Here is an 18,587-nt window from a genome sequence, read left to right as displayed (position 1 = left end):
CTATAGGGTGCGTGTGCTTGCCAGAGACACAGAGAGATACAGATAGACAGAGAGCAAGAAATCAACCCCCAAGGGGGATGGCATGCCACAATCCCTTCTCTTCCATTCTCCTCTCAGGATCTTGGGTATGCATGCACATGCACCAGTGTGAGTTTTAAATCGAACCATGGTCAACTATGTAGGAGTCCAGCGACATAAGCATTACACCATCTGCTAATACTTCTGATTATTTCTTTACAATGTCCAAGACTAGGCAGAGATTACAAAGATATTGTCCTTACTTACCGGCTGACCAGGATCTCCATCTTCACCCTTATCACCACCAACTCCATCTTGACCCTAAAATGGACAATAGATAATGAGTCTAGATACCTCTCACAATTAACTCATTTTCAGCAGGGGGAAAAATGCTATGATAGACTATCTTAATGTTTTTGAGATAAATTATTAGAGAGACAAAGTTATTGTATCTTATTAGTTTCTTTGTTCACATATTGTGATTGCCACTCCTTAAGGGTTTGTGAAATTTCTACGATTTCAAATTTCAAATACAGTACACTTTTTCAAATAAGGAAGAAAGAAGGTATAATGAGTACACAAGGAAAGTGCAATATTTCACCTTAAACCGACATGGTGCAGTGTGAAATATGATTTTCATTATATGCATATAGGTTTATGCATCCTAACAAGGAAGAGTACTGGTATACTAATACCCAGAGTCACTTGCCTCTGAAAAAACAGAGGTCACATAGCTTGGAAGGTAGTAATGATGCTACTACTCAGTTAATTTGTTTGTACAAGCCAACCAATGCTGCAAAATTAATGCAAATAAATAGCAAAATCATGAAGCAGGTCTAATGGTTTCCAACTATACCAATTTTTTTTGTGGTTGCAATTATTATTGATGTTTGCTTTTTTTTTTTTTTTTCTCTTTTAGGAATCCACTTAAGTAATTGAGAATATAGCTATTGGGGACATTCCTACCAAAAACATTTTTATTTTTCCATAATACTTACTGCAGGGCCAGGTTCCCCAGGAGGACCAGGATCTCCAGGAAAACCAACAGGACCCTAGAATAATATTTTGGTTATAAAAAGGAAAAAGAAAGAAAGAAGGAAAAGAAATTAAAAAAAACTATTGTGTTATAACATTATGATATACTGATATTTAAGAGGTTAACATCATGAAAAAAATTTGCTGAAAATATTTCTTTTTTCCTGCTAGAAAAGTTCTAAAAATGAAATCATTTAAGAATGTTTATGAATAAAGTCAGTTTCACCAACTATGAAACAGAGTCTAATATTTAATCTTTCTAAGAAAAGCTCCATGTATGAAGCTTGACACAAGTGCCACTTTGAAGGGGACCAAACTCCCGTACCGGGTTACCCTTAGGACCATCATCTCCTGGTGGTCCCTTAACACCGGGAGGTCCAGCAGCACCAGGTGGGCCAGCTTCTCCTTTCTCTCCTCTTTCTCCTTTGGGACCCTACAAAAGACAGAAATATAACAGTTACTATATAAGCTTTAAGAAAGTTTGAGTCAGATGATTCTTGGCCCTGAGGGGCCTACCCTGTGCATTGGTCAGACTCAAAAATTACCCTGGCCTTTACTAACAGATGCCAGCAGCTACCACTGCTCCAAGCATGACATCCAGAAAAGTCTCCAGATGCTGCTAAACGTTTCCTGGAGGGCAAATCCACTTCTGGCTTATACTGATCTATGTTAGAATAAAACAACCCTAACACAAATGCCTGTTTATTTGACACAGTAAGGTTTTTCACCTGCCTCTTTTATGGACAAGTTCATCAAAGAGAATGTACACAGGAAACAGTTTACAGATTAATGTCATTAATGTCATTTCTGCAAATGTGACCTCCCTTTTTTTTTTCAGTTTGTAAAGTGAATCAAAATATTTAGAGGACATGCAAAGTTATTCAACAATAGTGCTCTGGATTTGTGATTATTTATAATGTATTGGTAAAGGAGAGCAAAAATCCGAGTCACAGGTAGCAGTAGTAATGTTATAAATTCAAAATGCTCTAAAAGTAATCCCCAAACCATTAACTCCCTGTATCGACAACAGGACAGCACTTACACCTGAGCCTGCTTCCCCAGGAGGCCCAGGGTTTCCTGCTTCTCCAGGTTCACCCTACAAAGACAAGAAGAAACACGTGTAACACAGACAAAATGTTTCACATTTATAAAACTGCTTCCAATTATGACCATACTATTCAGAATAGCCTTCATTGTATTGTTTAAAAGACATTGAGACACTGTAATAAGAGAGAAATAAAATGGTTCTACTGACCTTTCAATACTCACATCACATAGGTGAGTAGACACAAGATACATTAAATGCTACAATTCTCATCAGTTATTTAATATAAAACCTAGTGCCTTGGGACCAGCAGGTGGCATGGTGGTTAAGGCGCTGGACACTCCCACATGGCCGACCAGGGTTCAAGTCCTGAATCTGGTGGCTTGCTTTCTCACTTCCTCTCTCTCTCTCATTCTCACCCTCTGTCTCTCTCTGCTCAAACTAAAAAATAAATGAATGAATAAATAAAATAAAATAAATAATTATTAAAAAAAAAACCTAGTGCCTTAACCCCTGTTACCACCAAACCATCCAAACCATCGTAACAGACACTCGCTCTTTCTTTAAAAAATTATGCATCTGTAATAAGTAATAGTCATGTTACAATCAAGGGTATTGATTAAAAACATTACAAATAGTATTTTATTAAAATATGAATTTATTCTCTCTGTACCATACTAAATCAGCAACTAATTTAGAAGTACATTGATAATCCCATACAATATGTTTACTAGAGATCTAAAGAACAAAGAGAGAAGGCTATAATTATGAGATATACACAAATATGTAAATACTAATTAAACTGTTCCATTTGAGAGTACATATATATGTATGTGTGTGTGTGTGTGTGTGTGTGTGTGTGTGTGTGTATATATAATATATATATGTTATAAGCTTGATATCCTAAGGGCCAGCCCCTGGTCTAGTGGTAAAGGTGGCTAGATCCCACATGGCCTGCAATGCCATTCCAGTTCTGAACCCAGAGGCTTGAAAATACACCAGGCACGTGTACACGTGTGTCCCAAATCCTGAAAGCAGAGAGAGATGGAAAAGAAGGGATCGCGGTTTGACCATTCCTCACGGGGGCATGCTGTCTTGCTTTCCCTCTTCCAGTCTCTCTCCAGAGAGTGCATGCTTCCTCTGGCACAATTGCTTTTTAAATACTGATAGCCTTTCAATCTCTCTCGTTAGCTATAGATGGCTATTTTCTACATTGCCAGACTAATAAATCTCCTAGTGGTTTTAGCAATGGAAGTCTTAGGAATGCATAAATATATAACATCTTGTTCAAGTAATCATTTAAGAGAAGTAATGTAGTATATCATGTACCATGTTTCCACTCAAAGTCAGTGGTACTAGCAACTTTTAAATTAATGAGCTTAGCAATTCTCAAGCAGAAATTGTTTTTGTCAGTTGAAAAAACTGTGAACCTTGAATTTCTTTTCACTTTTAACTCTGGTGTTTTCAGTATTATTATCACAACTCCCTGTTCCTAAACTGATTTGGAATGTATCACATTAAATATAAACATAATTCCAAAGCAAAGACTATTTTGCATACATAGGTTCTTACTCTGAGAATACACACATATTTAATTTCTTAAATTATTCCCATGAGGGTGGAAAGTATCAAGTGCTTTCCAGAAATGCATTAGCGATATTATCACGGATAAATTATTTCCTATTCCAAGATAAATGACAAGTATTTCTAGTATTTTGGATAAATTTTACAAGTAAGATATTTACATTGTTTAGAAAAGCTCATTCAGCTATTTTAGTATGAGGAGATGATCTATAAGTAATACTTCCATGACCTTATATAGTCAAATCTTTGAAATGAAATAAGTAGTTTGCTATGAAATCAACTATAAAATGTCTATGCTAAGTATAGGGAATATACATAATTTTTATATTTAGAAATACAAAATGCCTATTGAGAATGTATAACATGTTTTCTTAACTACTATATTTGCCTGTGGTGGTATCATAGAAAGTTAGAACTTGGGGAGTAATAGTAGTTTTTTCTTAACCCTCTTTTCATTTTATTCCTTTTTATCCTTGTCAACTAAAAGTTGAGTATTAATATACTATTTTTTCATTTTTTTAAGAGATTTTTGCACACGCTTGCCAGAGTGACAGAGAGACAGAAAGTGAGAAATCACTCCTCAGGGGGCATTACATATTAAAATAACCTGATTATATATTATAATAATGCCACAATCCCTTCTTCTCCATTCTCCTCTCGGGATTTTGGGCATGCACACATACATGCACCCAGCATGAGTTTTAAGGCACTGGGTCTGGGACTTGAACTGCTGTTAACTACATTGGAGTCCAGTAACATAACCATTATGCCATCTGCTAGTCCTTAATATACTGTTCTTAAAATGAAGATATTTTGTAGCTATAAGTTCATTCTTCATTTTTATTTACAAATTTTCCAGAGGACATATAAACTTGTCAAAGAGAGACAGAGAGAGGGAAAGTGAGAAGGCATCCTTCCATGTGGAATTGCCACTCCGCAATCCCTTTTTCATTTCTCCCTCCTTCTGGGATTTAGGGCACACTTGCTCACATGCCCAGCATGTTTCTGAAGCCTTTGGGTCTAGGACTTGAATTTTGTAGTATGCCATGTGGGATACAGCAGCCATAACCACTATCCTAAATATACCTAAATGTTAGAAATTATTTAAACTCAACTCTTAGACATTTACTTCCTCTACTTAAAAAAAAAAGTGGAGGGGCCAGCAGGTGGCATGGTGGTTAAGGTGCTGGACACTCCCACATGATCGACCACAGTTCGAGTCTAGGAACTGGTGGCTGGCTTTCTCACTTTCCCTCTCTCTTTCTCTCTCTCTGTGTCTTTCTCTGGTCAAATTAAAATAAATGAATGAATAAATAAAATTAAATAAGTAATTCTTACAAATTAATGGAAATAGTTATTACAGAGTCTCCAGAAGTTTATAGTTTAAGAAAAAACAAAGCAGAAACTAATATTATCTAAAACCATCTCAGTTCAAAGATTTTGAAAGGAAATATGCAAAATTATACATAATAATTAAATATTTGAAACTATTTATAGTATATACATTAAACCTATATTTCTAATATGAATGAGGCTACATGATACTCATTCTAAAGAATAGCAATTCAGGGACCAGCAGAGGGTGTAATGGCTGCATTACTGGACTCCCGTATGGTCGACTGCAGTTCAAGTTCCAGATTTGGCAGCTTAAAACTCACTCTGGGCGTGTGTGCATGCAGGCCCCAAATCCCAAGAGGAGAACGGAAGAGAAGGGACTGCGAGGCCATCTTCCTGGAGGGGTGATTTCTTGCTTTCTGTCTTTCTTTCTGTCTGTCTGTCTCTCTGGTGAGCACATGTGCCCTATAGCAAAAATCTCTTTAAAAAAAGAATTGATATAAATTATGGGACAATTCACACATATATAAAGAAGTACTAGTTATGAAGTTGGCATTCTAACCATTTTACCGTGATCTATCACACACTTGTTTAAGCAGAGCTTCTTTCTGAAGGAACAAATTATTTCATGTGCCCATGTAAAATATGTATCTTAAGAAAATGTACTGATGTATTTCCTTGTTTGAGGAAATTACTATAGTACAAATACCACCCATAGCAAATATACACTACATAAAAAATAATGAAGTAGGTTTAAAGGATGATATATACATATATAATTATATGTAAAACTTATATATGTATATATATAAATAAATTGCTGGTGACTGGGAATACTTTTTCAAAAATAAAAACAGTGATGCATTCAATGAGAGTAAGTAATGTCAGAGTCCTGTAACTTACAGCAAATTATATTATTCCAAATTCTACATAAATAAGTTTAGAATTCTATTCCTGGACTGTTCTGTCCCATAGGAAAAAAAATTAATAGAGTAGTTAAAAATCCATCTTTTAGGATAATTATTTTTATTTAACTTTATTGATTTATTTCAATTTGATCAGAGAGGGACAGAGAGAGAAAGAGAGAGAGAGGAAAAGTGGGAAAGCAAGCTGTCAGGTCCAGGACTCGAACCACCATCTGCCATCTGGAAATCCAGCACCCCCTTGCCCACCACTCCACCTGCTGGCCCCAAAATGCCAAACTTCAAATAAGGCTCACTTTACTATTTATTTATTTATTTATCTTTGGGGAGAGATTTCTGCTATAGGGTGTGTGCTTGCCAGAGAGACAGAGAGACAGAGAGCGAGAAATCATCCCCCCAGGGGGATGGCAACACCACAATCCCTTCTCCTCCATTCTCTGTGTGTCTTTGGTATCTTGGTATCTTGGACACAAATGTACACATGCCCAGCATGAGTCTAAGCCACCAGGTCTGGGACTCGAACCATGGTCGACTATATGGGAGTCCAGCGACATAGACATCATGCCAACTGCTGGTCCCTCAAATAAGGCTCACTTTAAATGTAAAAGTAACTCATCAACCTGATTTACTGAATCATTCTCATAAGAGGTATATGTTGGTAAAGTGTTACTATGTAGAAATAACGTGAAAGGGAGTTCCTCAAAACTCCAAACATCTGGAATCCATGTATATCTTAAAGAGTAACACAGGAGAGAAAAAGCAGAAAGGAAGCAATGGAAGTATGTAAAACTTCCCTTGGCTTCCAACTCTTTAGGAAAAAAGTAAAAAATTAAAAGGCCAGAAAAACTACTGAGCAGTTCTCAAAACTAATTAGCATTGGAACCAAGGGAGGATGATGCAGAATCCTGTGAGGGTGACATCATTGGTCTAATACAATGACATCATCAGAGACAGTGCTCTCCTATGCTGTGCTTGCTGGGATAGCTGAACTGAACAAAAAATGTTCTTTCAATTCTTACCTAAACCATCCGAACATTTTCAACACACACACACACACACACATGAAATGTTCAATTAAAAAAATAGCCTGTTTTTGTAGTAAAAATTAGATAACGTTAAAATTTTCCAATTTTATTAGAAAATAGTAATGAACTATTTTGAATAGTTAATCATATAGTATTAATTTTTAATCAAAATACTAGAATGTGAATACTGAGCATAAGTAAAAATCAAAATAACATTCTAATCTTACTATTTTCTTTCCTGAAGGTTAAATCCTTTAATTAAATAAATGGATTTAAGCACAAAATAAAATATGTCAAAAAGACTGGAGACCAAAAATCAGAATTATTTTTAAGATTGGTATAATTCTAGTGCTCGCTTAGGCAGCACATATACTAAAATTGGAACAATACAGAGAAGATTAGCATGGCCCCTGCACAAGGATGACACGCAAATTCGTGAAGCGTTCCATATTTTTTAAATAAAAAAAATAACAAAATAAAAAATTGGTATAATTCTATACCACCGATATTCTTTAATAACTAGCATATTCAGGAAATTGTTTCCACTGTATCATATGATACAAGATGGAATTTAATAATTCTTTTCTCAAAACTGGTAAATAATTTATTTTTAAAATAAAACAAATAATATTTTGAAAATTCTCTTCAGAAATGAATACGAACGCATAAATAAGGAATCAATGAGTCATTCTGACATTTTCATAAAAGGATGATGATAATTTTTAAATAAAATCATGTTCACAAGAAAAGAAAGCTATTCTGAGCCCAGATGTTATAGGACATGCCAACTATTTTGAAAAGTGCCATAGACAGGTCATAGCATTAGTAATGAAAATTCTCTAAGCCTGAAAATATCCTATCTTACACATGCAAATAACAATAATGCCATTATCATGAGATTGTTGCTTTAATTACAGGAAATAATCTTTTCACACCATTCAGTGTAATACCTAGCAATCCAAAACATTACATCTCAATAGTGTTTTAAGTTCTGTAACTATTCAGGTAGACCAAGTGTTGAGTCATAACAATATATAAAACACTTGGGACCATAATTATTAACAGAGGCACATAAAATGTTATCCAGTATTAGCAAAAGTCCTTGGTTCATTCTGTGTCACACTGTGAATCTCTGAAGTTCCCTACCTTTTCTCCAACACCACCAACTGAGCCAACAGATCCTGGTGGTCCTTGTGGTCCCTGAAGCATTGAAAACAGAAGACATTACTCTGATTCTTGTGATGACACAACGAGTTTATGAATATACACCTAGTCATTCTTAAAGAGAAATGTAGGCAAGAACATCCTGTGTCACTTGAAAATGGGACAAAATAATGCCCTTTACTAAGTTGTCAAATTTACTGGATAAAAGGAATTTAATATATTACATTGATTTTCAAATTCAACAGAACTTTGAAGATAAAGCAGAAGGCTCCATCTCAGGTCAAGCCATGACATAACTTCAACTGCTTTGTCCAAAGCACAGTTAGGGGCAGTTTTACAAGATGATTTTGTAGTGGATCAAAATTATGACTCTGCTTAACAATGATATAATCTGCTCAAAAACCAAAATCCCTATAACTTATCTTTAATCCTTTAAATTTTTTAAGAGCTAAAGGACTATCTCAGGGGAATTAAAAGCTAAAAGCTCTTTTAGTTCCTCTGCTCCTCGACTGCCTTACTCAGATCTGGCCTGCCAGAATTAAAAGTAGACATAAAAAAAGAGCCAGATAGGTGATGCAGAAGAATGGGGAAAGCATACATTTCTTCATGGTAAAAAGGTAAAACCAGGACAGATATCATCAAAGCCATAAATGCATTAATAGTAACAATAAGATAATTATGGCATTACATTTCAAAATGCTAATATATAATTGGAAAGTTTTTAAGCTTGAGGAATATCCTCTATATAACTGAGTGGAAACATTTTACATGGTTATGTGCACTTAAAATGCACATATTGCTCTGACACAATTAATTGACAATACAAAATGCAAAGCTTCTAGATAATGGCCACTGATGATAGACATCTGCGTAAAGGAGGCCTGGAGTACAGATGGAGACTAGCACAGTCAAAGCTGATTACACACCATCTCCTCCAGTCACAGCCAGAGAGAAGGGTTCAAGTTGAAACAATTGAGCAACTATTTATTGAATAGCTATATGCAAGGCACAGTCTAAGTATGTTGATCTGAACAAGGTGACATCTCATAAACAATATCACTAACATTTCTCACTCATCAATAAACATATATTGAATGTGACCTTTGCACCTATTTTATAATTCTGGTGCCTTACTCCCTATAAAGCCTGTTTCTTTCCCAGCATAATACAATGGGGTAAAAAGATGGTACTTGAGTTCTTAAGTAATTTTGAAAATTAAACAGTGCAAATTATCTCTACTGTATTTCAGAAAAACATCTGCAAAGAAATAATACTGATGTCAATGTAACTCCAAAATAATGAACATATTTCATAGTTCTTACATCAGCTCCATTGGGACCTTGAGGGCCTCTTGGGCCTGGAGGACCAGGTGGACCCTGTAAGAGATGAATGATGAAGTTTATAAGAACCAAATCAAAATACATTTCTCACATTTTTTTTTTGTCTCATTATTAGGAAAACTAAAAGAAGCTTAGGCCTGTAAAATCATATTAAAGCATATCAAGGCTGTAAGTCACTCTTGACAGACACAATATTGTGACAGCAAATGATTCTTTACACATAGCTATGGTAAAATTAAGACTTCAGAAAAACAGCTTAATTAGAAAATAGGCCAAGAAAGACTACTTCTACTGTCTGGTACAATGAATTAATAATACAACTAGAAATATGTCATGCCAGAATAAAAAGGAAGCATAAGATAGAATCCATTAACTCAATAAAAGTATTTATATTTTTTGCTTATATGCATTTTTAGTTTCTTGTGTCAATTCTTATATTTTACACACTAGAATTGGAAAGAGCTATATAGCTATATTCCTAAAACAAAGGTTTTTCTTTCCTAGCTAAGCATTAAAACTACCTTGGGAAGATTTTATAAAATCCTGATAGCGAGAATATCCTGTCTCGAGGTTGTGTTCAAAACCATCCCTAGTAAGTACCAGGACATTAATAGTTTTTAAAGGCCTCAGTTTATTCTAAAGCCATGGTTGAAAAACTTTGCTGCTATCACCTATTACCATAAGGTCAGGGAGGGTGTATCAGTGATTCAGAGAACCACGACAACCATATCCAGAAAGGAAATTGCTGTGTACCTGATGCTGCTTGGAAGTATTAATCAGTTACTTGGGTTAGTGATGTTTATTATGCATTCCTTGTATTTAGGTTTATTGATTATGAAAATAATTTTGAATAATACAAGAGATTTGGGTATGTTTCCTAAGGAGGATAAAAATCTAGCATACAAATGAAAAATATAAAAACATGTACATGAAGAAAGTAAAAGCCTATGCAATGTTAATGGGAAAAACTAATTAAGAAATACACTCATATTTCATTATAGATTTCAATGCCCTTGGCTAATTATCTCCTTATCTAAGGTAGTAATTCATAAACAGTTATATATATTTCAAACTTTTGGCTACAGACTCAGAATAGAAAGCCAGAACCAATAAGTGCAAATAATAATAAGCCACATCATCCTAATTAATACAGAATTGCTTATTAAATTAAGAATTTGTTTTGAAGAATTTTTTTTTTTTGCTTCTGTATTAACAAATCCTGTGTGACTATCTATTCCTTACCTGCTTCATGTCAAAGTTCAGAGCTAAAGACTTACAAATAACTAAAGGGTAGCAGTTGATAACGCACACTTCAATAGTATATACATAAAAATAAAAAAAAAGTGACAATCTACAAACTACTAAATGTCACACATGTATATAATGTTACCTCCAAATGATTGCAGATTGGTTTGGATGAATGAATGCCAGGTGTCAATATAGAAAGGGTCATTGGAACAATATGCATCAATTGCTAGAAAATAAAAACTTACCATGGGACCAACATCCCCATTTTCACCTTTTTCACCAGGTGGGCCTGGCAGGCCCTAGGAAAATATAAGAGAAAAGTAATAAGTTACTCACATATTTTACTTTTAAAAAAAGCTTATTTATGTATTCCATGAGGAAGAGCAGGAGAGACATGGCACCCTCAACAGGGGCCCAGGGCCACAATAGCCTCTCATCTTCGGCCAGCCCAGGCCATGGGCACACACATGCCCTTTGTACTCAAGGAGATTTCCGGTCACAAACCACCGACCTTCCATGTGCATCTGTCTAGCAGAGCATGGTGTTTCACCACTGTGCCACCGTCTGGCCTCCAACAAAGCAACTCATTTACGTTTTCTTTTTAAACTTTGGTCAATTTCTAATATAAAACCATAAAGTTTTAGATTCCAAGACTCTTAACTTCAGAGATTCTAATTCATTAATGTATCACTCGAACTTAAATTCTTAAACATACAAGCAAATTTAACACAGATGAAATAAACATTTCATTTTAAGATCTTTTTTTCAATTAAGATTCATGGAATCTTAAATATAATTAAAGTTTTGTAGGCACCACATAAATGAACAATGATCTTTTGTTCACATTTCCAAATCATATTAACATAAAGTGCATCTGATTTAGGATACCCAAATGGAATGGCATGTCAACATTAGTTTATTGTTTTGTTTTGTTTTGTTTTAATTTCTATTACAAGCCCATTCCTGCCCTGTGATTTTTTTCTTCATGTATATGATTATTCTATTAACGCAATAGGAATTTCCCACCAGAAAAAAAGGGAAACAGTTATTTATTGTTAATTAAATTTTATCATCGTTTGAGTTGATTAAGACAGAATGTTCTTCCTATTACAATGAACAGAGATACAATGAATCAAGTTCTCTTGCTACAGTGAACCAAACAGGCTGAATGGCACTCCACTGTTAATGAGTTTTCATCCCACCCTAACTTTCTCTGAGGGAGTAATTTATGAATGGAGAGGTTTTAAAATCTCTCAATGTTAAAACATTTGCCACTTAAGCAATGCATTAAAAAACAAATTTAGGCCAAAAACTCCATGATATATGTATTTCCTTCATATGCAAATGAATAGTAAATATCAAGTTGAAAATCAAGTCGTTTAACCTAAATATTAGATTGTTATTATTTATATCCAGTATAATTTGCTAGTATCTATTCTGTCATGAAGACTCAATTAAAGATTGTAGATGTAATTGTGAAGATGTTAATTACATTAGCATCGTTTCGGTTTCTTGATTTAAAGAGGTAGCTGTGGGAAAACAAAATCAATTTTTTAAATGAGCTAATTTTTTAAGTCACCTTCATCACAAAGCACATTTCTTACCTTGTGAAAATGAAGATGATTTTTTTATTGAATATTTTATAAACATAAGCTACAAGGCAATTTTTTTTTTTTTTTTTGAAGAGGTTTTTACTATAGGGCACGTGCGCTTGCCAGACAGACAGAGAGACAGAAAGCGAGAAATCACCCCCCAGGGGGGATGGCCACGCTGCAATCCCTTCTCATCCATTCTCCTCTTGGGATCTTGGGCAAGCACACACACGCATCTGGTGTGAGTTTAAGCTACCAGGTCCGGGATGCAAACCACAGTCGACTACATGGGAGTCCAGCGACATAGCCATTACACTAACTGCTGGTCCCAAGGCATCTTTTTTAATCATGGCAACTAAATTCCCTGAATCACAACCTTACAGGAGTCAGAGCAATCACTTAAATGAAAAACAGAATGAACAGTAATGTATCCAATGGTGATCTAATTTTCACGCTGTGCTGTTTACACATACTGATATGTGGTACTCCTGACTAGTTATATAATTATCAAACAAGTATAAAAGAGACAAATATAACAAATATGAATGTGGAGGTTTGCACTTTCCAAGTTTAAAAATAATTATTTGGCATTAAATTAAAAGCAAAAATTTATTCATAGGCAAACACCCATTGAGTATTTTAACAATAATAACTACAATTCATTATACTATGTGCATAATGTAATTCATTTATTTATGTATATAGTAGGATACTTAACATCAACAACTAATACTGTTGTGATTTTATTTATAAAAATAAGGATAAAAATTAAATTTATGTAAAGTCCACTTACATATTATTTCTACAACTTCTCACACTTTTAGGTTCAGTGAACCCAATGACTTAATTCACCATTTCTTTCTTTCTTTTTTTAAAATTATTTATTAAATTTTACTTATTCATTATTTTTAATTTTTACAGAGAGAGAGAGAGGAAAAGGGGAAGTGAGAAAGCAAGCCACCAAGCCGAGGACTTAACCATAGTCAGTCATGTGGGAGTGTACAGGACCTTATCCACCATGCCTCCTGCTGGTCCCTTAATTCACCATTTCTAAAAGGGATGATATAAGTTTTATCTATATGGTGCCTAATATCATTTAAAACAAAGTTCTATAATCTTTTGGAGAATCACTCGATAAATATAGAGTAAGCAAGTGGAAGAACATCATGAGATGTTTCCAAAGTTTGTGGAAAAGCGTGAACGTCAAATGTAAGGTTCTTATTTCCCAGATGGGAGATGTCGATTATGTAATGTTTTGCCTCAGAATTCAGTTCAGTTGTAAAACATACTTGAGTAAAAATGTATTTGGCTACAGTGTTTTTAAATTAAGTTTATTTATTTCTTCTATACATGTGTTCTGTCTGTAGCCTCAGCAAGCTGGGCTCCTGGGCACTTGCACACGCGCCTGGGGTGTGGAGAGAGACCTTGAGATGTAAACCCAGGACGGTCTCTGTGTCTTCAGTATTGCATAACATTGGGGTACCATGATGCCACCACGGCCAGCCATAGTGTTTTGTAATGTAATGTTTCCTCTCCTGACTATGCTTCATGAAATACAAGTTACAATTTAAAAATAATAACCTATTTTAAATGATTCACTTGCTTTTAACTTGTTTAGTTTGTCTATTATTGTTTACCACTTGCTATGGGTCGTTGTTATCAACAAACTGCTATTTTTTTCAGTGCTTTCACTTTTTGTTAGCCATTGAAGTACTAACATTTCCTGCTATGAGACCTACAAAATAACCCTTTCAACAGCTTATGTTTAAGTTCAGACTTAATAATGGTTCAGTTCATGTTTTACATTATGGGAATGAAGAAAGGAGGTATAATACCTAAAAACGGGCTAAATGTACCCCAGAAACAGGAACTAGGGCTAATGTATCTTCAGAAAAATGAATAATACTTCCTGAAAATCAGTTAAGTTCGGACATACTTACGTCAAACAATCATTGTGGTTAAACATTGCTTCCATGTTTGTGCCCACTAGAAAACGTGGTGTGAGGAAAGGGTGGAAATGGCGAGGTAAACAATGCAGAGAGCTTACCTGAAGACCGATGGGACCAGGAGGTCCAGGGAAACCTCTTGCACCTTCATCACCTTTTTGTCCAAACATCCCCTGCTGTCCTCTAGGACCTGGTTCACCATCACCTCCCTGGAGGAGTGCAATGAAAATGATCACAAACTGGAACAATAATTGTGACACACCAGTCGTTACAAAACTGTGGCCAGTTCTAAATTAATTCAAGATGATCTATCTGAGGAAGACCTGTAGGGAGTGGCCAGATCTGGATAGGGCACTAGCGACCTTTAAAATAGACACGGTCTTTGTGCTGACGATGCAGGGCAAGTGGAAGCTCTAACAAAGCCATAATCTACTGTTGCACTGCAGGGTAGTGTAAATTAAAGGAAGCTGAATGTCAGCCAGAGAGAGAAGGCCAGGGGAAACTTTGTTCAGAACCAGAAGATGCAAGAAGCAACCGCCAGACTCAAGATGCTCCATAGATGTGACAACAGAAAACACCTGGCTTTCCTTCAGCTTCCCTCTCAACCATAATGGCACAAAGAGGTGAGGTATTATCTGTTGAAGATATTTTGTAGTTTTATCAACTGTACTAGGGAGAAATGTTCACCTGTTGAAATATCCACTTTGTAAGACAAATAATAATGTGATTGAATGTATAAAAGAAAATGAAATGAAAATAATTAATTAATTAATAATAAAAAATAAAAGAATAACCCTGGGAAAAGCTCTGGCCACAGCATTCTCCATCAGAGATGCTAGGTTTACCCGATCCCCACTTTTCTACACTTGTCCGTCTGTCCTTTCTCAATCCACGGCTCACTTTCACTCGGGCCTCCATGTCTCTTTGCATCACAGGCCGAGGAAAACACCAAGGAAAAACTAGACAAAATTCCCATTATGTGCTACAAATATGCATTGTTATTATTATAGTTTTCGTGTCCAAAGTATGATTGATTTTGATGTAACAATATACACCAAGTGATGTAAAAGCTGTCTAATAAGGAAAAGAATGTTTAGGATTCATTACATATTAAGTACTTTGCAATGGGTTATTATTTATTTTCAACTGAAGTCATAATGTCCTTTGTAACGATCAACTTGGTTAACTATATTAGATCATTTAAATTGGATTCAATATTAAGCGTACAAACAAATCTCGTTACCACACAAAACTGACTGGTTCTGTGACAGCTCATAAATTTAATCCACGAGCTGTAAGGATAGAATTGCTGAACAAAGCGAAATACTTACAGCTATTCCAGGGGCACCAACCGGCCCTTGAAGACCTGGGGGACCAGGTGGACCCTGCAGTAAAATCAAAATTAGTATTTTGAATCCGAAGCCAGAAAAGTTTTGGCTATATAAAACAGATCATTTGATCAAGACCTATTAGGGATCTCTGACCCCACTTGGAAAAATCGAAATGTTACTTAGAAATCATTTCTGTTTTACACAGTCAACTACCACTTACTTTATACCTTCATATACAGATTTGCACATTTGGAATCAATTTTAGACATTTATTGGAAGCACTCTCATCTGTAATGTACATTTAAATACAGATCTTTTATGGTAACATAAATGAAGTTGAAATTTCACATTTGAAAATTTTCTAAATATCTGATTTCTTTAATGAGGTATGTATGAGTCAGAAAAAAAAGTCCACAAAAAAAAGTGTCTATATAGACTCTTCTAAATGAACATCAAGATTCTGAAGTGTATGCAGCTAGAATATAGTGATACATGAGATTTTCAAATTTTCTTCACATGTAGACACATGCGAATTTGGTGTTCTATGTAAAGTATACCAGAACTCCTTATCTTGAGCAAAGATTTCAAAATACATTGAATATCGAATATATAGACATTTCTTAATTGTATTGTTTTTTGACATTAATAACTAGTCAGCATTATAACATATTCAGGCACTGAGGAAATTGTTCTTTATTATAAGTGCCATTTATGAGAAAGACTGATTATATCAAAGGTTTTAAAAATGTGGAGGAAGGTAAGCAAGGGGCAAAAAATAGAAGCAAAACATTTAAGAGACACAAAAGCAGAAAATTATCTGTTGATGATAACACGTACACTAATACCTGTAACAAGACTAATATAAGGTGTATTCATGCTGGGAAAATTTATTTTACAACCTGTAATGATATACAGTGGTTGAATGTATAAAAAATAAAAACACAAATAAACTATAGGGAAAAAAAAGAACATGTGGTCCATGGACCACTAGAGGTATACAGACCCTTTTAGGTTTCTGCTAGATCAAAATCCTTATAACAACAAGAAGACACTACTCGTATTGACTACCACAGAGACATTTGCACTAATGATGTAAAAGCAATGGTGGATAAAATTGTTAGTACCAATCATGTCAGTATCTACAAACTGTAATAGCATTCATTTTATTTCCATCACCATGCACTCTCAGTCCACACAGAAATAATTGTTTCACTTAAGGACGTCCTCGATGAAGCATTGGAAGCTTTTAATTTTATTAAATATGGACCTTGAGTACATGTCCTTTTATATTCAGGCGACAAGATGGAAAACACACATCAAGTATTTTCACAACACACCAGGAAAAACCCTGTCTCAAAGAAAGCCAAACCGAACAAACGACAAAGAACAGCACTTAGTTTGAGTTGCAACTCGAAAGAGCCAACTCTTACATGGAACACCATTTTCTAGTTGAAAGAGCAACGGACAAAAATACTGTAATTATTTAGACTTGGGATTTTGAGAGATATGATATAGAAAGTAAAAGAAGTCTGTAACTTCAAAGAAAACAACGTGTATTTCCTGTCAGTGACAATATTTAAACTGTCAAGCAAAATTAGAATTTTGGAAACTTATACCTGTCAGTGTGGGCTTGATAGCTTCCTAATATGAAAATATTTTCTTTTAATATTTATATTGTATGGAAAAACATGCCAATAATTCAAAGATCTTACCCAGCCAGTCAACTAATAATTTCCAAATGACCAGTGAAAGATTTAACAAAATTATGTATAGGGAAAATAGTTAAAAATGGCAGATATGTGAATAAAATGATAGGTATTTTTCACTGAAAGTGCTTTGTACTTTTAATTCTTAATTTTAAGTGAATCGATACATAAATATTACATTTTTCTTAGTTTTTATTTAAATGAATGAAACCCACATAGAAAAATATATGGAGGGGATCCTCATAACATTTCAGGATTATCCGGGGTACTGGTTAAAATGTAGTCCTGTGTAATTAGAGTACTTTTCGTTTTGTTTTTTTTTTTTTAAAGAGGCATTTTTTGCTAGAGGGCACATGTACTTGCCTATGAGATAGAGACAGAAAGTGAGAAATCACTCCGATGGCGGGAGCAGAATGCCCACTCTGCAGTCCCTTCTCCTCCATTCTCCTCTCGGGAATTTGGGCACGTGCACCCACGTGCCTGTTATGAGTTTCAAACCGTAATAAACTACATGGGAGTACAGCAATGCAACGACTTCGCCATCTGCAAGTACTCAAATTATGACCTTTAAGCAGGAAATAACGGCTGCATGTTTTTCAAATATGGCTTCTGTCATGTGTACAAGGTATAATGGAAAAACTATACTTACGTATCTTTAAGAAATCTAAATAGGATCTAAAAAAGGTAATTTACTAAAATAGAATTTATATGGACCAGCAGTTGGCATAACGGCTATGTTGCTGGACTCCCATGTAGCCGACTGTGGTTCGAGTCCTGGACCTGGTGGCTTAAATTCATGCCGAGCATGTGTGTGTGCATGCCCAAGATCCTGACAGGAGACTAGAGCAGAAGGGATTGCAGTGTGGCTATCCATACCCCCCAGAGGGGTGATTTCTCGCTTTCTGTTTCTGTCTCTGTCTTTCTAGTGAGAACACATGCCCTATAACAAAAAAACCTCTCCAATAAATAAATAAATAAAATAGAATTTATAAATTTATCATCAATACCAACTGTGGCAAACTTAAGCAGCTTTATTTTTGCACAGAATTTCTAGTCATAATTTAAAAAGCATCAATCCAGAGTATCAGTGCTATCACTTATTTACTAGGATTTTGTTCTACTGGATAAAAATGCATCGAGAGCTTACTACAGATTAAAAACTACAATTACCTGTAAGCTATTTCTGTTTTGATTCTAGATTTTTTTCCTTTTAGATAGAAACATTAATATTAAGAGCATTGCTAGCTATTCATTTTAGGATTCAACTGATCCTTAGAAAATGTCTTTCCAAAGTT

The 18,587-nt window shown here is 35.0% G+C and overlaps 1 protein-coding gene and 1 non-coding gene across 3 annotated transcripts in view; one reads left to right on the top strand and one right to left on the bottom strand.

Moving 5' to 3' along the window:
- Positions 1-18,587, bottom strand: part of COL11A1 (collagen type XI alpha 1 chain) — a 237,181-nt gene that overhangs the window by 50,567 nt on the left and 168,027 nt on the right. For both annotated transcript variants that reach the window (XM_006162840.3, XM_006162841.3), the window contains exons 45-53: positions 15,587-15,640; positions 14,357-14,464; positions 10,963-11,016; positions 9,452-9,505; positions 8,112-8,165; positions 2,096-2,149; positions 1,379-1,486; positions 1,017-1,070; positions 286-339 (exon numbers count right to left, since the gene is read on the bottom strand). In XM_006162840.3, coding sequence (XP_006162902.1) covers positions 286-339; positions 1,017-1,070; positions 1,379-1,486; positions 2,096-2,149; positions 8,112-8,165; positions 9,452-9,505; positions 10,963-11,016; positions 14,357-14,464; positions 15,587-15,640 — 594 coding nt within the window. The remainder of the gene's footprint in view (positions 1-285; positions 340-1,016; positions 1,071-1,378; positions 1,487-2,095; positions 2,150-8,111; positions 8,166-9,451; positions 9,506-10,962; positions 11,017-14,356; positions 14,465-15,586; positions 15,641-18,587) is intronic.
- LOC114004970 (U6 spliceosomal RNA) lies at positions 7,314-7,420 on the top strand. The gene has a single exon (XR_003546904.1). It is a non-coding gene; the product is annotated as a U6 spliceosomal RNA (small nuclear RNA).

The sequence above is a fragment of the Tupaia chinensis genome, unplaced genomic scaffold (genome assembly GCF_000334495.1).
Source record: "Tupaia chinensis unplaced genomic scaffold, TupChi_1.0 Scaffold140874_1, whole genome shotgun sequence".
NCBI lineage: Eukaryota > Metazoa > Chordata > Mammalia > Scandentia > Tupaiidae > Tupaia > Tupaia belangeri.
The sequence above is the reverse complement of the archived record's forward strand: the minus strand, read 5'-3'. Positions and strand labels throughout refer to the sequence as shown.